The sequence below is a fragment of the Miscanthus floridulus genome, chromosome 12, assembly GCF_019320115.1.
Source record: "Miscanthus floridulus cultivar M001 chromosome 12, ASM1932011v1, whole genome shotgun sequence".
In the NCBI taxonomy this organism is placed as follows: Eukaryota; Viridiplantae; Streptophyta; class Magnoliopsida; order Poales; family Poaceae; genus Miscanthus; species Miscanthus floridulus.
The window spans coordinates 61,825,406-61,847,846 of NC_089591.1; the positions used below are offsets into that span (position 1 = coordinate 61,825,406).

At 50.8% G+C, this 22,441-nt stretch overlaps 2 protein-coding genes and 1 pseudogene across 2 annotated transcripts; all 3 read right to left on the reverse strand.

Annotated features, from left to right (window-relative positions):
* Nucleotides 1-456: 456 nt before the first annotated feature.
* LOC136495973 (uncharacterized) lies at nt 457-1,979 on the reverse strand (annotated as a pseudogene).
* A 2,748-nt stretch (nt 1,980-4,727) lies between these two features.
* On the reverse strand, nt 4,728-6,729 carry LOC136497237 (aldehyde dehydrogenase family 3 member F1-like). Its single transcript, XM_066493029.1, has 6 exons — nt 6,514-6,729; nt 6,171-6,400; nt 5,873-6,033; nt 5,701-5,791; nt 5,466-5,615; nt 4,728-5,370 (listed from the first exon to the last, which is right to left on the reverse strand). Exons 1-6 carry the CDS (start codon nt 6,602-6,604, stop codon nt 5,134-5,136), a joined length of 960 nt encoding a protein of 319 aa, XP_066349126.1. The 5' UTR covers nt 6,605-6,729; the 3' UTR covers nt 4,728-5,133.
* Nucleotides 6,730-10,581: 3,852 nt separating this feature from the next.
* Nucleotides 10,582-22,221, reverse strand: LOC136497409 (aldehyde dehydrogenase family 3 member F1-like). Its single transcript, XM_066493196.1, has 9 exons — nt 21,933-22,221; nt 21,734-21,802; nt 21,513-21,609; nt 12,368-12,574; nt 12,025-12,254; nt 11,727-11,887; nt 11,555-11,645; nt 11,320-11,469; nt 10,582-11,224 (listed from the first exon to the last, which is right to left on the reverse strand). The coding sequence occupies exons 1-9, from the start codon at nt 22,155-22,157 to the stop codon at nt 10,988-10,990; spliced, it is 1,467 nt and encodes a 488-aa protein (XP_066349293.1). The 5' UTR covers nt 22,158-22,221; the 3' UTR covers nt 10,582-10,987.
* Nucleotides 22,222-22,441: the final 220 nt, after the last annotated feature.

The following is a 22,441-nucleotide window of genomic DNA, read 5'->3' on the forward strand; positions in this document are numbered from 1 at the left end:
GGCGTTGGCCGCCGGGGGTCGGGGTGGCCGCCGGCGCTAGCTCGTAGGCAGGCTCTCAGCGGGACGGCGACCACGAAGCATCCATCCTCGCGTCGGCAGCCTTGCGCGCTGGAGAGGCGGGAGGCGAGCCGGCGAGGCGAGGGGCGGCGCCGACGAGGACGGGGGCGGCGCTCACGCGAGGCAAGGGGCGTCCCTTTCGAACTTGTGTCCTAAACAAGAAGATTGTATATGAGAGTTTAAAGCCTAAGGATTGGACTAATTTTCCTTTGTGAAAATTGGGCTTTTTACGTATTTAAGATGGTCACTTACAGGAATCGCACTCTTAGAATGACGCTTACAAATTTAACCGTTTTAGTTCGCGCTCCTTTCATTTTTACCACTTTCGCCTATGTGGCACGCTAGCTCGTGCTAAAACGCTGGCACCGGCACGGGAAATGACCCCGCTGTCCCCGGCCATCATTCAGCATCTAAAAGCTTGACGATCATGAGCAGTTCGCCACGGGACTCCACCAGGTACCGACCAATGACCTCGCGATCATAATGGTTTGGGGTCACGAAGTAGAACGTGTGCCCCACTTCAATCTTTAGTTCTCCGTTGGGAAGCAGCACCGGCTTCATCTCGTGCACATACTCAGCTGGTGTGAGAAGGTAGAAGGCCCCATCGAAGTGGATGATGTCCTCCACTTCGGCCTTTTGCATCTTGCCGTCAAAACATGTGGGTCAACAGCGTGAGAATCACCATCCCTCCAGAAGCACAGCCGGCGTTGATTCGGCGCGCCGGGCGCACCGTAGACGATGGCGGCGCCCACGCAACCGTCCTGCTCCGGCTCTGATGAAAGTGTGGTGGCGACCATCACCACAGGATAGGTCGTGCTGTCGTAGAGCCTCGAAGATGGTCGCATCACGGCGTAGTCCGGGAGGACGCGTGGCTCGCCGGTGCGCAGGTTGAACAGAATGTTTCCTCGAGCACCGCCGTGGGCGACGAAGATGTACCGGCCGTCGTACGAGCCGAAGCACCTCGCGCCGCGCACCTCGTCTGGTACGCGCCAGTGGTGGATCCTCGTGGCGTCGCTCGCTCCGAAGCCGCAGAGGAGGCAAGAGAGCTCTAGCCCGCCAGCGACAGGGCGCACAAGCCACGGGAGGCGTGGCGGCATCTCCAGCTTCCCAAGCGCGCGGCAGACCTCGGGCAACCTGGCGCGGTCGACCTCGCACGGGACGCGGCCGATGATCTCGTACAGAACATGTGCTGGAAGATCTCCGATCGTGCTCATGGGTGGGGGGTTGGGGAGTATCCAGGTCGGAGAAGAGTGGCTGGAAGGGCCGTTCTCCGGGAAGAAGAGCGTGACATTGGAAGGCGGCCCTTCCGACCACTTGCCGTTGTCGTTGCAGAAGTACAGCCTCTCACTGACGCCGCCGAAGATGGTGTCGTCGTTGTAGAAGCTTCGATTGTCTGAGAAGTAGACGCCATCCTCGAACCCAGGGTAGTCCGCCGTTTCGTAGGATCTGGAGCAGCCTCGCCCCACGAACAGCATGCGGCCACCTAGCGTGTCAAGCTTCCGCCAGGAGTAGGGGTACCCAACCGCGCCGCCGCTGCCGTCGTCCTCGGGTTGCTGCGGTCCAACCACGCTGAACACCTTGAACGCCGAGGTAGACGAATCAGGATCTGGGGCGTATCTTACAACCATCAGCAGTTCGTCGCGCGAGTCCACCAGGTACCGGGCACGCATCTCCGACGTCTAGAGATTCAGAAGTCGATGATGCTGGTTCTGTTTCATGGCGAGGAAGAGGTAGGCGCCATCGTACGAGCCGAAGTAGCGCATGCCGGCCCGGTCCTTGCACAGGTGATGAGTTTGGCCGTCGCTGAGGATGCAGGCGAGGTGTGTGACGTCGCTGGACGTGAGTAGGAGCATTGGGAGCTCGGGCGGCGGGGGCGGAGCTGCGAGGACCCTAGCACGCCATGCGCGGCAGGTGGCGGCCATGCGCACGCTTTCCCATTCGCACGGGACAAGGCGGGCAATCGAGGATATGATGCCCGGCGGGAGGTCCGCCCAGGATGAACTCGAGGTAGGTGCCATGGAGAGCAGGGATTGGGGGGTTTGCGAGTTGCTAATGGCAGAAGCGAGGAGGAAGACGACGAAGTTCCCTTTTGTTTTGGAAGAAGGAAGTCAGGCTGGTTTTATAGCGGACTAGCGGTGAGTTGGTCCCAGCTATCGCCCCTCCCCATTTCGTTCGCCGCCATCATGCGCGTCTAATTGAAAGATGGCCGGGGGCAGCGGGGTTATTTCCCGTGCCGGTGTCAATGTGTCAGCACGAGCTGGCGTGCCACATAGGCGAAAGTGATAAAAAATAAAAAGAGTGCGAACTAAAATGGCTAAATTTGTAAGCGTCATTCTAAGAGTGCGATTCCTGTAAGTGGCGATCGTAATAATGGTAAATATGTAAAAAGCCCGTGAAAATTTGTATACACATGCATTTTAAATATGATTTTTTTTGAGCGGAATAAAAATCTGAACATTTTTTTATTGACAGTGAATTTATCTGTGGCTTCAGATGATTGCTGCTCGGTTGACGATGCATGCAGTGTAACTATGGTAAGATGGAATCAAACAATCTTAATGGCTGTTGTTAATGAGGAAAAAAATAAGATGAGAGCCCTCAGGATGTACATAATCTACAGGAACCAACAAGGTCATATTATTTAACTGCAAGTCATCAGCCTCAAGTTGCACCTAATGTGAATCCGAGATCAAGCAAAGCTAAACTCGATCTAATCAATCAACAACCATGGACTGAATCAAATAGTCCTGACCATGGACTCAATAAACAGTTCAATACATGAGTAATCCGAGTCCCTTAGAAAGCCTTTTGATTCAATCAATAGCTCAAAACATGACTGAATCAATCAACACCTGACCGGAAGTATATATTTGATCTTGGAAAGCCTTTTGATTCATGCGGCAAGAACTGAAAAAATAAATTACTGAATATAAAGACCAACCTGCAGAAGGTCACATTCCACAATGTTGGTGTCACACATCAGTTGGTGGCAGCCGCCAAACCAGCCCTCTCCCTTGGGCTGGCTGCGGCCAAATGCATAATAAGAGTGTTTACCGTTTACCGGAGAATGCCAGGAACCAATGTTTCTCAATATTCTTCACTGGGAAAAAGAGGAACTCACCTTTATTTGCGTCATAATGCTCAACAAATTAATGTTCAAACAGCTGCCATATACATCTCCACACTGATCTTGATCGACTGTTTGAACTCACCTTTAAATGCAGAAACCAAAATAGACACTAAGGATATGGAAAACATCATGACCCCTTAAAAATATGTTATAGAAGCATAACTTAGGCCATGATCGCTTGTCTTATGAGTTGTACTATTTCAGTGAATAAACAGTGTTTTTCTCTCACAATAAATTAATGAATAGTACTTTCAACCATGACTTTTCAGCAAAGCGAACAGGGCCTTTGTATTTGTAATTGTAGTATAAAATGCACTAGAGTCCAATAACTTTTGAGGAAATATCATTAACTTTTGGGTACCTAAACTTTTTTAATTGATTCATTATAGGTCCGTACCCTTTTGTTTATATTTGTATTTTACATAAACCTTCCTATATTTCTTCTTCGTCTTCTGATCGAGAGCACGGCGGCGTGCAGCGCGAGCAAACAGGACGGAGGCTGGAGCGGCAGGTACGTGGGCGATGGGCGCAGATCCCCGCTGCTAGCGGTATGTGCGGGTGCGCAGGTCGTCTTCACGCCGTGGGTTTGGAGAGCTGAGCATACGGGTGTTGGCGGCTCGATTTCCATCCAGAATATCCGGCGGCGAAACTGAGCCACATCAACGAAAGTATTTGTTCATGTGAGCTCCAATGAATATCAGCTGCACGCAGAGTTCAGTCTTGAGCCTGATGCCACACAGTTCTAACCTTAGGGCTTCGTTGTATTAGGCCGTACTAAATGTGAAGGTTTCGTGCTTTGTTAAAAGAGGTTTAGTGACTAAACTTTAGTCGTTTAGAGTTCATCAGCTGATAAAAAATCGCAACGAGTTTCTGTTCTCACTTGTGCACAGATATCGATTTCATAACGTACAACCAGGAACAATTACCACACGTGATTCGGAAATATGGAAAGAAATAGTTGCTAAATGAATCATATTTTGTGATTGTTACAAATAAGCCTGTGCATAATCCCTGGTGTATCGAAAGGTAACCAGTGATACACATGGTTATTGTGAAAATGGGATTAATCATGACCGGGGATGAAACGCCGGCGACCATGGACGGGAAAATGATACATTTTTGTGTGATGCGACGACGGGGGCTGCGACCGTGCGGCGTGACAGCAGAGGAGAAAAGGATACGAAATGCGGCATGGTGGAAGCAGAGGCAGGTTCGTGCTGGGTGCGCCACCGCCATCCGTCGTCCGCGCAATGTAGCACGATGGAGGAGGCTCGGTGTTTCCTAGGGCTTAGTTCGCTGAAGAACAAGCCAAAAACGGTTCTGGCTGAAGAACAAGCCAAAAACGGTTCCGGCTGATTTATTGTGAGAGAAAAATATTATTCCGATTAAAAAAAACAAGCTGAAAAATATAGATTATAAGACAAGCAAACAGGGCCATATAAATAATTTTCTCGTGAAACAAACCAAACCAGAGTCGTGGCCTAGATCCACACATCTCGGTTTGGGGCTTTGGGCTAGGGCTGGATTTGGTTTGGCACAGTTAGGGTCGGGCCCATACATTACCCATTACAAAATTAATTAAAACAATAACAGCTTGCTTTAGGATTCGTGCAAACTTCATGGAAAGGTCCATTGAACCAAGGAATGAGACATCTTTGTCCAAATCATTTGCTCCTTTGCACATACTTTTATGCAGAGGATAGATCGTCTCCGACAAATGTACTACTGCTAAAGATTGAAAGGCATTTTACTGTTTGTCTCGCTAGGCAATCATAGATAGGGTGCAGGTTAGCACATTTTATTTTAAGTGCGGCATGCATGATACTTGCTCCTCACAAGCAACACATCTACTGCATATTGTCTATATTGACTTATATTCCTGCATCCACTGTCAGTTTATTGGGTCCAATCCCTGTGCAATCCTTGCGTTGATGCTGGAGTAGAGTTCATCTCCTGAGCCCGAGGAAGGAGAGAACGAACGCGAAGTAGTTGAAGCGGTAGAGGTAGCGCATCAGGGTGACCTTGCTCTCGTCCCACGGAGGGTACCTGAGTGTCAGCTCCACGAGGTAGCCCCGCTTCATGACCGCCTTCTTGTGGCTGAACATCTCGAACGAGTACTTCCCATGGTACTGCCCGAACCCGCTCTGCCCGACGCCGCCGAACGGGAGCCCGTCGATCGCGTACTGCGAAGAACACCAAGTCAACCACCAGAAGAACAACCATAGCTACGTGATAAATTTCTGCCTACGCTACAGCTACGCCTAGTAGGAGGGAGTACCTGTACTACCGCGTCGTTAAAGGTGACGCTCCCGGACGACGTCTCGTCCACGATCCGTCGCCGCAGCGCGGCGTCCCGGGTGAACGCGTAGATGGCGAGCGGCTTCGGCATGGCCTTCACGAAGGCGATGCTGTCCTCGATCTTCTTGACCTGTGTGTACTCAGCGCCTCAGTTCACCAGCCGGTCACCGGAGCAAAATTAAAGGCGCCACCTGCCACAGGCTTCACGAATTTACCGTGATGATCGGGAGCAGGGGGCCGAATATCTCCTCGGTCATGATCGCGGAGTCCAGCGGTGGGTTTAGCAGTATCGTGGGCTCAATGTACCTGGGACAGTTTTGTCAGAACAATGACCCTGTCTTCACACAGGAAGCCAGTTGGCAAATCACTGAATGTTCAGAAACTCACAAGTTCTTGGCATCCATGGAGCCGCCATGCAGGACGGACGGTGCCACGGATCTGTCTTCCAGAAGGTTACTCAGCCTCTCGAAGTGGCGCTTGTTCACGATCCGTGCCATGTGATCCGTTTCCTGGAAGAACCTCTTCAGCGTCGACTTGAGCACCTTGATCTTCAGAGCGGGCGAAAACACAAGGCATGCACGACGAGAAACCCACGTCAGTTGCAAACATTCTCGGAGCATGATCAGCGACAAGCCGGGGGTTAATTAATACATAGTTAATCAAACAGTAGGCGGCAGCAGTGCACCAGGATGGGCGCGAAGCGCTCCTCGACGAGCACGTAGTCGATGGCGATGCAGGCCTGTCCGGCGCAGGACGACCACTTGCCCGCGATGATGCGGTTCACCGAGATCTGCAGGACCCGGGCACTGCCCATGGCGTCGAAGATGCACGGGCACTTGCCGCCCAGCTCCAGCGCGACGGGCGTCAGGTGCCTGGACGCCGCGGCCATCACGGCGCGCGCGATGCGCGGGCTCCCTGTACGTGGGGGCAATGGACAGTGTGCTGAAGTGACCGCCCTGAACTTGTGCTTCCGGAAACGCTTTGGTTGCCACCATCAGGACATCGGGTAAAAAACTTGGGTAGCTTACCGGTGAAGAGGACCTTGTCCCAGCGGTGTTCCATGAGCTGCTCCCCGACCTCCGGGCCGCCCTGGACGACCTTCACCGCGGAGGAGTCCATGTACCTCCCGATGTTGTCGGCCAGGAACCTGGAGGTGCACGGCGAGAGCTCCGACGGCTTCAGGGCCACGGCGTTCCCGGCCGCTATCGCCCCGATCAGCGGCTCCAGTGATAGGCCTGCGTGTGGAACGTAACCAACGCACGTGACATGACTGAGTACGTATCTATGTCCCGTACTTGCAACACTGTGCGCCTATGGCTATCATAATGCGATATTGCTGGTTGTAGGCAGTACTAGCACTTACTACCACAGACGACAATCAGTACTCGAACAATTTACGACCGAGTACGCCTGCGGAGTGGTAAAATGATGAACGTACAAACTCCTACTAATCTTGGAGTGGTTACTGCAAGGACGATATTTTGGACAATTTCAGCTGGCCGGAGCTGGAGTGCTGGACAGGACAGCTGGTAAATTGGCTAGTCGCCTGTACAGAAGGAACCAACCTCACCAGGCCACCATGCTAAATTGCTAATTTTATACTAATCTTGCTAGCTAGCATAAGATTAGCAGCCACGGTAATTTTACACCAGTTCAAGCTCTGCGCATTGAAACCACTCTCTGGCGCTCTCGCTCAGCATGTGGGCCGCTGAACGCCTGATTGCCTGAATCGATGTCTTATGCCACCGCATTCAGGGTGTGCTGCTGAAAGCCTGAAACCTTCAAAGTAGACAGCCGATTGGAAGGACGGGACGGGTATTGCCCCCACAAGTCAGAAAGGCACATGGAGCCTCTGAAAGAACATATGAAAGGCTGTTCACTGTGTTGCCCCTGCCCTGATCGGTTTAGTTTGCTTCAGAATTATCAGAGTGTATCGATCTATCGGGCTCTTGGTGATGCTTGCAACCATTTTCCCATCGGAGTGTTCTTCTCAGTTTAGTTTGCTTCAGAATTATCAGAGGTCAATAGGTCATGTCATGTGGTTTTGAGTCGTTTGACCTGTATGCAAAACCATTTGCTAGAAACATCGTTAAATCTCTTGGTGCAGTTTCATCAAACGATCAGATTGCATCATTAATTCTGATAGCTTTAGGGAAAGAGAAGGAAAACATGAAGTGAGGACTTCCAATCACTATACTATATCCTCACAGAGTGTGCCTGTGATAGGCTAATTTGTGTCCCATGGACAACTCGAGTGTTTGTGTTTTCTCAACTGCTGGACTGAGGTCCGTCCAGCGGGATGTTGCATATGCAACTCAAAGTTATCTTATAGCATACTCATTGTGGGATTCAGACTTTTTTTTTCCTGATGGGTTTTGTGAAACAAATTTTCTCCTCAAGTAAAACATTTTTTCTTTTTGTTAGCTGCACACTATGATTTGAAATTCTTTCTTTTTGTGAAATTTGTTCTTTCTGTACTAGCAACATTTTGTTCTTTCTTTTTGTACTCAAGCAAAACATTGCTTTCCTAAACGACTAGCAATACTTAGTCAAGTGTTGTATTCCCTTCGTCCACAAATGAAAGGACTTCTTGAATCTATAAGACAATTTAAGTCAAATGAGAAAATACTCCCTGTGTCTTGGAATACAAGGTATCCAAGAAATTTCAGGGCATATTATGTGGTAAGATAAATGACATATATAACCCTCCCTAATTATCATATTAGGGTTGATGATAGACATTAATGGTAGGTATGCATTTGAATGTTGTCTTTTGTAGTGTTTGTTCACCTAGAGCTAGAATTTCCTTATAATTTGGTACAAATTTTGAACTCTTGATCTTTATATTTCAGGACGGAGGGAGTAGGCTATTGTCCCTCATTAAAGCTAAAGGAATAGCTTCTGATTGTTGCAATTAAAGAGCGACTACCTCCTGATTGGCACAATTAAAGGGTGTTCTGCTCCTGAATTATGCAATTAAAAAGTCAGTACTCATAACTCCTTATATTTGTGGACAGATTTCAGATGGTGTATTGGTGTGTCCTACTCAAGGTTGCTGATGGTCGGAGGGTTGGGGGAACAAATGGATCGAGTCAAAACATGGCTGGAAGATTTCAAAGGGCCCCGACAAAGGGTAATCTAATCAATCAACAACCATGGACTGAATCAAATAGTCCTGACCATGGACTCAATAAACAGTTCAATACATGAGTAATCCGAGTCCCTTAGAAAGCCTTTTGATTCAATCAATAGCTCAAAACATGACTGAATCAATCAACACCTGACCGGAAGTATATATTTGATCTTGGAAGCCTTTTGATTCATGCGGCAAGAACTGAAAAAATAAATTACTGAATATAAAGACCAACCTGCAGAAGGTCACATTCCACAATGTTGGTGTCACACATCAGTTGGTGGCAGCCGCCAAACCAGCCCTCTCCCTTGGGCTGGCTGCGGCCAAATGCATAATAAGAGTGTTTACCGTTTACCGGAGAATGCCAGGAACCAATGTTTCTCAATATTCTTCACTGGGAAAAAGAGGAACTCACCTTTATTTGCGTCATAATGCTCAACAAATTAATGTTCAAACAGCTGCCATATACATCTCCACACTGATCTTGATCGACTGTTTGAACTCACCTTTAAATGCAGAAACCAAAATAGACACTAAGGATATGGAAAACATCATGACCCCTTAAAAATATGTTATAGAAGCATAACTTAGGCCATGATCGCTTGTCTTATGAGTTGTACTATTTCAGTGAATAAACAGTGTTTTTCTCTCACAATAAATTAATGAATAGTACTTTCAACCATGACTTTTCAGCAAAGCGAACAGGGCCTTTGTATTTGTAATTGTAGTATAAAATGCACTAGAGTCCAATAACTTTTGAGGAAATATCATTAACTTTTGGGTACCTAAACTTTTTTAATTGATTCATTATAGGTCCGTACCCTTTTGTTTATATTTGTATTTTACATAAACCTTCCTATATTTCTTCTTCGTCTTCTGATCGAGAGCACGGCGGCGTGCAGCGCGAGCAAACAGGACGGAGGCTGGAGCGGCAGGTACGTGGGCGATGGGCGCAGATCCCCGCTGCTAGCGGTATGTGCGGGTGCGCAGGTCGTCTTCACGCCGTGGGTTTGGAGAGCTGAGCATACGGGTGTTGGCGGCTCGATTTCCATCCAGAATATCCGGCGGCGAAACTGAGCCACATCAACGAAAGTATTTGTTCATGTGAGCTCCAATGAATATCAGCTGCACGCAGAGTTCAGTCTTGAGCCTGATGCCACACAGTTCTAACCTTAGGGCTTCGTTGTATTAGGCCGTACTAAATGTGAAGGTTTCGTGCTTTGTTAAAAGAGGTTTAGTGACTAAACTTTAGTCGTTTAGAGTTCATCAGCTGATAAAAAATCGCAACGAGTTTCTGTTCTCACTTGTGCACAGATATCGATTTCATAACGTACAACCAGGAACAATTACCACACGTGATTCGGAAATATGGAAAGAAATAGTTGCTAAATGAATCATATTTTGTGATTGTTACAAATAAGCCTGTGCATAATCCCTGGTGTATCGAAAGGTAACCAGTGATACACATGGTTATTGTGAAAATGGGATTAATCATGACCGGGGATGAAACGCCGGCGACCATGGACGGGAAAATGATACATTTTTGTGTGATGCGACGACGGGGGCTGCGACCGTGCGGCGTGACAGCAGAGGAGAAAAGGATACGAAATGCGGCATGGTGGAAGCAGAGGCAGGTTCGTGCTGGGTGCGCCACCGCCATCCGTCGTCCGCGCAATGTAGCACGATGGAGGAGGCTCGGTGTTTCCTAGGGCTTAGTTCGCTGAAGAACAAGCCAAAAACGGTTCTGGCTGAAGAACAAGCCAAAAACGGTTCCGGCTGATTTATTGTGAGAGAAAAATATTATTCCGATTAAAAAAACAAGCTGAAAAATATAGATTATAAGACAAGCAAACAGGGCCATATAAATAATTTTCTCGTGAAACAAACCAAACCAGAGTCGTGGCCTAGATCCACACATCTCGGTTTGGGGCTTTGGGCTAGGGCTGGATTTGGTTTGGCACAGTTAGGGTCGGGCCCATACATTACCCATTACAAAATTAATTAAAACAATAACAGCTTGCTTTAGGATTCGTGCAAACTTCATGGAAAGGTCCATTGAACCAAGGAATGAGACATCTTTGTCCAAATCATTTGCTCCTTTGCACATACTTTTATGCAGAGGATAGATCGTCTCCGACAAATGTACTACTGCTAAAGATTGAAAGGCATTTTACTGTTTGTCTCGCTAGGCAATCATAGATAGGGTGCAGGTTAGCACATTTTATTTTAAGTGCGGCATGCATGATACTTGCTCCTCACAAGCAACACATCTACTGCATATTGTCTATATTGACTTATATTCCTGCATCCACTGTCAGTTTATTGGGTCCAATCCCTGTGCAATCCTTGCGTTGATGCTGGAGTAGAGTTCATCTCCTGAGCCCGAGGAAGGAGAGAACGAACGCGAAGTAGTTGAAGCGGTAGAGGTAGCGCATCAGGGTGACCTTGCTCTCGTCCCACGGAGGGTACCTGAGTGTCAGCTCCACGAGGTAGCCCCGCTTCATGACCGCCTTCTTGTGGCTGAACATCTCGAACGAGTACTTCCCATGGTACTGCCCGAACCCGCTCTGCCCGACGCCGCCGAACGGGAGCCCGTCGATCGCGTACTGCGAAGAACACCAAGTCAACCACCAGAAGAACAACCATAGCTACGTGATAAATTTCTGCCTACGCTACAGCTACGCCTAGTAGGAGGGAGTACCTGTACTACCGCGTCGTTAAAGGTGACGCTCCCGGACGACGTCTCGTCCACGATCCGTCGCCGCAGCGCGGCGTCCCGGGTGAACGCGTAGATGGCGAGCGGCTTCGGCATGGCCTTCACGAAGGCGATGCTGTCCTCGATCTTCTTGACCTGTGTGTACTCAGCGCCTCAGTTCACCAGCCGGTCACCGGAGCAAAATTAAAGGCGCCACCTGCCACAGGCTTCACGAATTTACCGTGATGATCGGGAGCAGGGGGCCGAATATCTCCTCGGTCATGATCGCGGAGTCCAGCGGTGGGTTTAGCAGTATCGTGGGCTCAATGTACCTGGGACAGTTTTGTCAGAACAATGACCCTGTCTTCACACAGGAAGCCAGTTGGCAAATCACTGAATGTTCAGAAACTCACAAGTTCTTGGCATCCATGGAGCCGCCATGCAGGACGGACGGTGCCACGGATCTGTCTTCCAGAAGGTTACTCAGCCTCTCGAAGTGGCGCTTGTTCACGATCCGTGCCATGTGATCCGTTTCCTGGAAGAACCTCTTCAGCGTCGACTTGAGCACCTTGATCTTCAGAGCGGGCGAAAACACAAGGCATGCACGACGAGAAACCCACGTCAGTTGCAAACATTCTCGGAGCATGATCAGCGACAAGCCGGGGGTTAATTAATACATAGTTAATCAAACAGTAGGCGGCAGCAGTGCACCAGGATGGGCGCGAAGCGCTCCTCGACGAGCACGTAGTCGATGGCGATGCAGGCCTGTCCGGCGCAGGACGACCACTTGCCCGCGATGATGCGGTTCACCGAGATCTGCAGGACCCGGGCACTGCCCATGGCGTCGAAGATGCACGGGCACTTGCCGCCCAGCTCCAGCGCGACGGGCGTCAGGTGCCTGGACGCCGCGGCCATCACGGCGCGCGCGATGCGCGGGCTCCCTGTACGTGGGGGCAATGGACAGTGTGCTGAAGTGACCGCCCTGAACTTGTGCTTCCGGAAACGCTTTGGTTGCCACCATCAGGACATCGGGTAAAAAACTTGGGTAGCTTACCGGTGAAGAGGACCTTGTCCCAGCGGTGTTCCATGAGCTGCTCCCCGACCTCCGGGCCGCCCTGGACGACCTTCACCGCGGAGGAGTCCATGTACCTCCCGATGTTGTCGGCCAGGAACCTGGAGGTGCACGGCGAGAGCTCCGACGGCTTCAGGGCCACGGCGTTCCCGGCCGCTATCGCCCCGATCAGCGGCTCCAGTGATAGGCCTGCGTGTGGAACGTAACCAACGCACGTGACATGACTGAGTACGTATCTATGTCCCGTACTTGCAACACTGTGCGCCTATGGCTATCATAATGCGATATTGCTGGTTGTAGGCAGTACTAGCACTTACTACCACAGACGACAATCAGTACTCGAACAATTTACGACCGAGTACGCCTGCGGAGTGGTAAAATGATGAACGTACAAACTCCTACTAATCTTGGAGTGGTTACTGCAAGGACGATATTTTGGACAATTTCAGCTGGCCGGAGCTGGAGTGCTGGACAGGACAGCTGGTAAATTGGCTAGTCGCCTGTACAGAAGGAACCAACCTCACCAGGCCACCATGCTAAATTGCTAATTTTATACTAATCTTGCTAGCTAGCATAAGATTAGCAGCCACGGTAATTTTACACCAGTTCAAGCTCTGCGCATTGAAACCACTCTCTGGCGCTCTCGCTCAGCATGTGGGCCGCTGAACGCCTGATTGCCTGAATCGATGTCTTATGCCACCGCATTCAGGGTGTGCTGCTGAAAGCCTGAAACCTTCAAAGTAGACAGCCGATTGGAAGGACGGGACGGGTATTGCCCCCACAAGTCAGAAAGGCACATGGAGCCTCTGAAAGAACATATGAAAGGCTGTTCACTGTGTTGCCCCTGCCCTGATCGGTTTAGTTTGCTTCAGAATTATCAGAGTGTATCGATCTATCGGGCTCTTGGTGATGCTTGCAACCATTTTCCCATCGGAGTGTTCTTCTCAGTTTAGTTTGCTTCAGAATTATCAGAGGTCAATAGGTCATGTCATGTGGTTTTGAGTCGTTTGACCTGTATGCAAAACCATTTGCTAGAAACATCGTTAAATCTCTTGGTGCAGTTTCATCAAACGATCAGATTGCATCATTAATTCTGATAGCTTTAGGGAAAGAGAAGGAAAACATGAAGTGAGGACTTCCAATCACTATACTATATCCTCACAGAGTGTGCCTGTGATAGGCTAATTTGTGTCCCATGGACAACTCGAGTGTTTGTGTTTTCTCAACTGCTGGACTGAGGTCCGTCCAGCGGGATGTTGCATATGCAACTCAAAGTTATCTTATAGCATACTCATTGTGGGATTCAGACTTTTTTTTTCCTGATGGGTTTTGTGAAACAAATTTTCTCCTCAAGTAAAACATTTTTTCTTTTTGTTAGCTGCACACTATGATTTGAAATTCTTTCTTTTTGTGAAATTTGTTCTTTCTGTACTAGCAACATTTTGTTCTTTCTTTTTGTACTCAAGCAAAACATTGCTTTCCTAAACGACTAGCAATACTTAGTCAAGTGTTGTATTCCCTTCGTCCACAAATGAAAGGACTTCTTGAATCTATAAGACAATTTAAGTCAAATGAGAAAATACTCCCTGTGTCTTGGAATACAAGGTATCCAAGAAATTTCAGGGCATATTATGTGGTAAGATAAATGACATATATAACCCTCCCTAATTATCATATTAGGGTTGATGATAGACATTAATGGTAGGTATGCATTTGAATGTTGTCTTTTGTAGTGTTTGTTCACCTAGAGCTAGAATTTCCTTATAATTTGGTACAAATTTTGAACTCTTGATCTTTATATTTCAGGACGGAGGGAGTAGGCTATTGTCCCTCATTAAAGCTAAAGGAATAGCTTCTGATTGTTGCAATTAAAGAGCGACTACCTCCTGATTGGCACAATTAAAGGGTGTTCTGCTCCTGAATTATGCAATTAAAAAGTCAGTACTCATAACTCCTTATATTTGTGGACAGATTTCAGATGGTGTATTGGTGTGTCCTACTCAAGGTTGCTGATGGTCGGAGGGTTGGGGGAACAAATGGATCGAGTCAAAACATGGCTGGAAGATTTCAAAGGGCCCCGACAAAGGGTAACTAGGAAGATCTAATGTAATGGATTTTGTTGGTAGATGTGTTACATCTATAGCCAGTAGGCACTGGTTTAGTTTTTTCTACTCCCTCCAATCTTCGTTCCAAAAACAATGCAAACTAATTCAAACCATCTCAATAAAAAGCTTAACAATTATAATATCAAATAAGTATAATTAGATCATTATGAAGTATATTTTTATACTGTGCCTATCTGATATCATAAATATTGGTAATTTTTTTCAACAGATATGGTCAAACTTAAAATATTTGGATTTAGAACAATTCTAGAATTATATTGTTTTTTAGGACGGTGGGAGCAGTCATTAGGTGATGATGAAAATAATGGTTTGGGCCCATTTGCCACTGATGGAAGGAGAAAGGAGAAGCGGCCCTACAACAGCGCCAGGTACTGTCTGTTGGAATGTAATTGGGCTCGTGGGCCTGTTTATCATGACTCCCCACTTAGCCTATATATGTACACTGACTATGCCTGAGTAATACATTGAGTATTCCCCTAATCATACTCTTTCATGGTATCATGAGACGGTTCGCTTCCGCGGCCTCTCGCTTCCGCTAACCCTAAATCGCGCCGCCGCCGATCCTCACGGTCGACCGGCCGGCTGCTCACCACCGTCGCTGGGTGCCTACCACTCGCCGGCCATATCCCTTGCGGACGCGCGCGCCCTTGCTCCTCGCCAGCGCGCCGCGATCCCATCCCGCCACCGCAGCGCATCGCACGGTCGGCCCCGTCATCGCGCGAGCTACGTCCGTGTGCAGACGCGAGGACTCCGATCGCTCGCGGGGTCTGAACCGCCACGCGACTCGCGTACAGCAGCGAGGACTCCCGCACGCGCGTCTCCATCGCGCGATCCGTCCGCCGCTAGGACGAGCAGCACTTCTTCGACAGGGATCCGCTACGTGCTGTACGTCTACGTCCTGTACGTCTACGTCGCCAAGCTGCTGCACGGATCTTCGCCAGGCACAACTGCACGTGATCTACATCAAGCCAGATCGAGGCCAGCTCGTTCGTACGTCTACCCGAGGAGCTCCGACGCCGGGTCTGAATTCCATGGCCGAGACCGAGGAGGAGCGTCAGGCGCGCGTCGCGCGCGAGCAGGCCGCCGCCGCCCGCACCGCCGCCCTCGACAAGTATGAGGCCGACCACGCCGACGTCCACGCCGCCGCCATCGCCGTCCTCAACATCAAGGTGCTCGTCCCTGTGATCCTCGACCGCGCCTCCAACAACTACACCCGCTGGCGTGCCCTCTTCCTCGTCGTCTTGGGCAAGTATGCCCTCACCGATCACGTTCTCAAGGACGTGGTCAATGACGACCGGCCAGCTTGGGTGCAGATGGACTGCACCGTCCTCACGTGGATCTATGGCACGATCCACCCCGACTTGCAGCAGTCAACGATGTTGAAGGAGCCGAACGCCCGCGTCGCTTGGGTGCACCTCGAGGACGAATTCCTCGGACAGCGCGAGTCGCGCGCCCTGCTGCTGTCCGCGGAGTTCCGCACCGTCAAGCAAGGGTCATCGTCGATCACGGACTTCTGCCGCAAGCTCGAGACGATGGCCGCCGCTCTACGTGACTTCGGCGACCCGGTTGGCGAACGCACCCTCGTCCTCACGCTCCTCCGCGGCCTCAGCGACAAGTTCCGTCCCATGGTGACGAACATCAAGCTGCGACAGCCGTTTCCTACCTTCGCGGAGGCACGCACTCTTCTGCTGCTCGAGGAGATTGACCTCAACGACATCGCCGGCGATACCGGCGGTACGTCTACCACCACGCCGCCTCCTGCGCCCACGGCTCTCCTCACCGGCTCGTCATCCTCCGCTGCTGCCCCACCTCCTCATGGCCGTGGCCCCGGCGGTCACCCTGCCCTTGCTGGCCAAGGCGGTGGCCCGGTGGGTATCCAGGGCCAGGGTCAGCGCTCCGGGCGGCGCCGTGGCCGCGGCGGGAACAAGCAGCAGCAGTCCCAGCAAGGGCGGCATGCCTCCGGTGTGCCTCGTCCGCCGCAGATGCTCTACAACCCGTGGGCGGGCACGGTGCAGTTTTGGCCGCACCCCCCACCCACCCACGGCGCGCCCTACCGCCCCCCTCCGGCGGCCTTCACGGCTGTACCCCAGCCGCCGCAGGGCTACAACTTCGGCGCCCCTCCAGGGTTCGGCGTCGGATACGGCTACGGGCAACCGACCCACTATGCCCCGCCACCATCGCAGCAGCAGACGTGGAACCCCATGCACGGGGGGAGCTTCGACACGTCCACCCTCTCCAGCAACTTCAGCACCATGACGCTCACTCCTCCCGGGTCCGACGAATGGTATGCTGATTCGGGTGCTGGCTCCCACATGGTCAACAACGCTGGTATACTTTCCACCTCTCATCCTCCTTTGTCATCGCATCCTTCATCTATCATTGTTGGTAACGGGGATTTACTTCCTGTTACTTCCGTTGGATCACACTCCTTTTCTACATCGCGTCGTCCGTTAGTTCTTTCTAATGTTTTAGTTTCCCCAAACATTATTAAGAATCTAATCTCCGTTCGTCGCTTTACTACCGATAATAATTGTTCTATCGAGTTTGATCCTTTCGGCCTTTCTGTGAAGGACCTTCAGACACGGAGCGTGATCGCCAGGTGCAATAGCACGGGTGATCTATACCCGTTCTTCCCGCCAGCGCCACCCAGCACCACCGCCCTCACTGCTGCTGCATCCTCCACCACCCTATGGCACCGTCGTCTCGGTCATGTCGGTCATGAGGCTCTGTCCAAGCTTATTAGTTACAATGCTATTTCATGTAATAAGCGCCATGATAGTCATGTTTGCCATGCTTGTCAGCTCGGCCGCCACGTGCGCCTTCCCTTTAGCTTGTCAAACTCCCGTGCGCCAAACCCATTTGATTTAATACATTGTGATCTTTGGACATCCCCAGTGGTTAGTGTGTCTGGTTACAAATACTATCTTGTTATTTTGGATGATTGCACACACTACACATGGACGTTCCCTTTACGCCTCAAGTCTGACACCTTCGGTGTTCTTACTCACTTTTTCTCGTTTGTGCGCACACAGTTCGATTCCTCCATCAAGGCAGTCCAGTGCGACAACGGCCGCGAATTTGATCATTCTTCGGCCCGCACGTTCTTCCTCACTCATGGCGTCGTTCTTCGTATGTCCTGCCCATACACCTCACAGCAAAATGGGCGGGCTGAGCGTACTCTTCGCACCATTAATAATATTGTGCGCTCCATTTTATTCCAGGCTAATCTTCCTCCGGTTTATTGGGCTGACTCTTTACACACCGCCACCTACCTTCTCAATCGTCACCCCACAAAAACCTTAGACGGCCGCACTCCTCACTTTGCTCTATACGGCACGCAGCCCTCCTACGATCATCTTCGTGTCTTCGGCTGTGCTTGCTACCCTAATTTATCATCCACAGCTCCACATAAACTTTCTCCTCGCTCCTCTCTGTGCGTGTTCCTGGGGTATTCTTCCGAACACAAGGGCTATCGGTGTCTTGACCTCCACTCTAACCGGATCATCGTCTCCCGTCATGTCACATTCGACGAGACGGTGTTCCCTTTTGCCGATATGTCTACTTCGCCCCAGGATCCCACCACACTTGAGTTCTTGGATGCTGCTGATGATTCCTCTTTGCCCATTGGGTCAAGAGCTGTGCTTGCAGGTACACGACTTCCTGGCGGCATGGATGCCGCCCCGGGGAGCACTCCCGGCACTGCCGGCCACGGTGCAGGCGGCACTACCGGCTACAGCCAGGGCGGCGCTACAGGCCACAGCCCAGGCAGCGCTGCCAGCCTTGGCGCGGGCGGCACTTCCGACTCCACCCCGCCCCACCACCTGGCCACGGGCGGCCCCCGCGACCGACGCCTCGGGACCCTCCGGTGCTGCTGCCCCTGCGGACACTTCGTCCCAGGTTGCTGCCAGCGCCGCCGGACGTCCCACCGGTCGCACCACCGCCACAGCGCCTCAGCCGACCACGCCCGTCGTCAATGCGCATGGCATGCGCACACGTGGCAAGGATGGCGTCCGCCACCCCGTCGACCGTCTGAACCTCCACGCAGCGACACTTTCTCCGGTGCCCACATCCGTCCGCACCGCTCTGGCTGACCCTGCCTGGCGCCTTGCCATGCAGGTGGAGTTTGATGCTTTGCAGGACAACAACACCTGGACTCTGGTGCCCCGACCTCCTGGAGTCAATCTTGTTACCGGCAAGTGGGTGTTCCGTCATAAGCTCAAGTCAGATGGCTCGCTTGACCGCTACAAAGCTCGGTGGGTGCTTCGCGGTTTTACACAGCGTCCAGGCATTGACTATGATGAAACCTTCAGTCCTATGGTCAAGCCAGCAACCATTCGGGCAGTTCTCACTCTGGCACTCTCTCGTTCATGGCCTATCCATCAACTTGATGTGAAGAATGCATTTCTACATGGCACCTTGACCGAGACAGTATATTGTGCTCAGCCGACTGGGTTTGTTGACTCCTCCAGACCAGATTATGTGTGCCGTCTGAACAAGTCTCTCTATGGGCTCAAGCAAGCTCCACGGGCCTGGCATACTCGGTTTGCCTCTCATATCACCTCTCTTGGTTTCACTGAAGCTAAATCCGACACTTCACTGTTTATTTACTGCCAAGGCTCCGATGTGGCATTCCTGCTCTTATATGTTGATGATATTGTTCTGACTGCTTCCTCAGCGAGTTTTCTTCAGCGGATCATCACTGCTCTCCGCCAAGAATTCTCCATGACAGACATGGGAGCCCTCCACCACTTCCTTGGAGTCAGTGTGCAGCGCCAGAATGACAGTTTGTTTCTCTCGCAGCGTCAGTATATGTTGGATATCCTGGAACGTGCTGGTATGCTCAACTGCAAGCCGTGCAGCACCCCTGTGGATACTCATGCCAAGCTCTCTGCCGATGGTGTCACAGTCGCCGACCCTTCACACTATCGCAGTATTGCTGGTGCTCTTCAGTATCTCACTTTCACTCGTCCGGATATTGCATATGCTGTTCAGCAGGTCTGTCTCTACATGCATGACCCTCGGGAGCCACACCTAGGCGCTATGAAGTGCATTCTGCGCTACCTTCAGGGTACTCTGGATCTCGGTCTCCATCTTCACCGGACCTCACCGGCTGATTTGACTGTCTACACAGATGCTGATTGGGCGGGATGTCCTGACACGCGCAAGTCTACGTCTGGCTATGCGGTGTTCCTCGGGGACAATCTCATCTCCTGGTCGTCTAAACGTCAGCCTACAGTGTCCAGGTCCAGTGCTGAGGCGGAGTATCGGGCTGTGGCAAATGGTGTTGCTGAGGCTTGCTGGTTGCGGCAACTTCTGCAAGAGCTTCACCATCCTCTTCGCCGCGCCACTGTGGTCTATTGTGATAACGTCAGTGCCGTCTATCTCTCCACCAACCCGGTCCAGCATCAGCGAACCAAGCATATTGAGATTGATTTGCACTTCGTCAGAGAGCGAGTCGCCCTCGGTGAAGTCCGCGTTCTGCACGTTCCCACTACGTCCCAGTACGCCGACATCTTCACCAAAGGTCTGCCGACGTCAGTCTTCATGGAGTTTAGGTCCAGTCTTAACGTTCGCGTTGCTCCCAGTTTCGACTGCGGGGGAGTGTTGGAATGTAATTGGGCTCGTGGGCCTGTTTACCATGACTCCCCACTTAGCCTATATATGTACAGTGTACATATATAGGCTAAGTGGAGAGTCATGGTAAACAGGCCCACGAGCCCAATTACATTCCAACACTGTCAACATACGCGATCCATCGGAGGACAGAAATTAAAGCATCAAGCTAATGGGGTCTTTGTTCCACGATCAGTAGCTGTCAGTAGGGCGAGTGATTAGTGCTCTGATAAGCCATGGCTAAAAGTACTGTTGACTGATTTGTTGTGAGAGAAAGATACTGTTCGTTGGCTGAAAAAATACGGCTTATAAGCCAAGCAAACAGGGCGTAGCACCAGGGCACCACTCTCGGAGGTATCTTAACTCCTTAGGAACGTGATGATTGCCCGATTGGAGTGCTTCGGCTTATCAGCCAGATTTAGCCCTACTTTTCAGTCAGAATCAGCGCTACTTTTCAGCCATGAAAACAGTGTTTTTCTCTCACAACACATCAGCCCTACAGCTGCCGAACCGAGCTAAAACTGCAGTCTTGTAGCATCAGTCACTGTCAGTAGGCTCCGTTATTAGCACCAGTTGCGTTGCACCACTCTTGGAGGTATCTTAACTCGCAAGTAGGAACTAGGAACGAGTAGAGTGCTTCGTTTGGCTGTGGCTTGTCGTAAATGATTGTAAATTTTCAACTGAAACAGTATTTTTCTGTCACAAAAACTATCTAGTAATATTTCTTCGTGAATCAGTAACCATACGGATCAGCCAATCCAACGGGCTGTTGATCGCCACCCAACACCAAACCAATTAATAACGTAGCTGAAGCAAAACAAAACCGGACAGGTAGATGCAGGCATGCAGCACAGCAGCAGCAGCAGCTAGCATCACTACAGTGGAGAGAAGTAATTGGAGCCCTACGTGCCTAGGACACGTACAGACAGGCGCTGTGCTAAAATAAAGAGAAGTAATTGGAGCCCTACGTGCCTAGGACACGTACAGACTGGCGCTGTGATAAGTAAACGTAGGCCCTGTTCGGCTTTAATTTGTTTTTAGAAATATTTTTCTTTCACTATAATTCAACTTTATCTTGTTTTTTTAACTAATTTCAGCCAAACCAACGGGGCGCAGTCCTGGTTTATGGTCTGTTCGTTACGCCAAAAGCATTGCCGAAAGTACCGTTCGCTGATTAGCGGACAGGAAAATACTGTTCGTTCACTTGGAACAGTGTCATATATCTGCAACGTGTCGGGGCCTGAATCTTCTAGGTGCGCCGAACGCCGGAACTAGGTGAAATTAAACCGTGACATCTCGAGTGCAAGGGAGCTGTTTAACTAACATGAATGCAAGATTGCGATTTTTCCTCTGAAGAGAAGAGGCCGATAGATATGATTAATAGTTACCCAAGGGGACGTTCCAGCAGGAGAAGACGAGGACGACCCCGAGCGGCTCCGGCACCACCTGCGCGGTCGCCGGAAAAGCGATCAGCGGAACCCACACCTGCGTTCGCAGACACAGCACAGAGGCGTCAGCAGCAGAGAACAGGCCGGCCAGAGCAACCCCTGCTCGAGCTCGACCGATCGATCGTCTATTCTGATTTCTGAAGCATTTTGCCGTGGCTTGCCTTCTCCGGCGTCATCCATTTGCCGAGCTGCCGCAGCGCGCCGTTGGTGGACTTGATGAGCAGCCCGACCTGACAAAACCGAGAGAAACCCCAAGACAATGTCGATACACAAATCAAACAGAGCGAAGGCACGCACGCACGAACGCACTCAGAAAAAAAAAGAAGAAGCGATGGTTGAATGGCGACGGGGGGGCGCGACCTCGTCCCTGTAGGCCTCGGCGTGGTGCTTGCCGAGATCCGTGCGGAGCGCCTGGAACGCCTCCGCCTCCTTCTCCTGGAGGAGCCGGAGGAGGCCCCGGAGCTGCGCCTGCCGCCACGCCACGCTCCGGGTCCTCCCGCCCTCGTACGCCTCCCGCAGCTCGCGCACAGTCTCCCCAAGGTCCAGCAGCGCGCCGGCGCCATCCGCCGCCTTGGTGGTGCCCATCCTCTCAAACTGGCGAGCTCACTCTTCTACAAAGCGAAACTAGCACGGTGAGAGAGGCTGAGACTGAGAGCGCGTCCCGGGGTTTGGGTGGCCCATTTATTGCACCTGGCGCGCCGCGCAGCTGCGTGCTGACACGACGCTTCAATGTTTGTTGCCGCAGTAGCCGTAGCATGCAGCACTTGATTTTGCAAAAATTTTCATGTATAAAGCATTAAATATAAATAAAAAATAAAATTAATTACACAGTTTAAACGAAATTCACAAAATGAATCTTTTAAACCTAA

Excerpts from the sequence above, each read along its gene's own strand:
- LOC136497237 (XM_066493029.1), bottom strand. The coding sequence starts at position 6,604 with ATGGACTCCTCCGCGGTGAAGGTCGTCCAGGGCGGCCCGGAGGTCGGG. Across the intron at positions 6,401-6,513 it reads GGACAAGGTCCTCTTCACCG|GGAGCCCGCGCATCGCGCGC; the intron begins GTAAGCTACCCA and ends CCCCACGTACAG. Across the intron at positions 5,371-5,465 it reads TTAACGACGCGGTAGTACAG|TACGCGATCGACGGGCTCCC; the intron begins GTACTCCCTCCT and ends TGTTCTTCGCAG.
- LOC136497409 (XM_066493196.1), bottom strand. The coding sequence starts at position 22,157 with ATGGGCACCACCAAGGCGGCGGATGGCGCCGGCGCGCTGCTGGACCTT. Across the intron at positions 11,888-12,024 it reads AGCGCTTCGCGCCCATCCTG|ATCAAGGTGCTCAAGTCGAC; the intron begins GTGCACTGCTGC and ends CCCGCTCTGAAG. Across the intron at positions 11,646-11,726 it reads TCCATGGATGCCAAGAACTT|GTACATTGAGCCCACGATAC; the intron begins GTGAGTTTCTGA and ends AAACTGTCCCAG.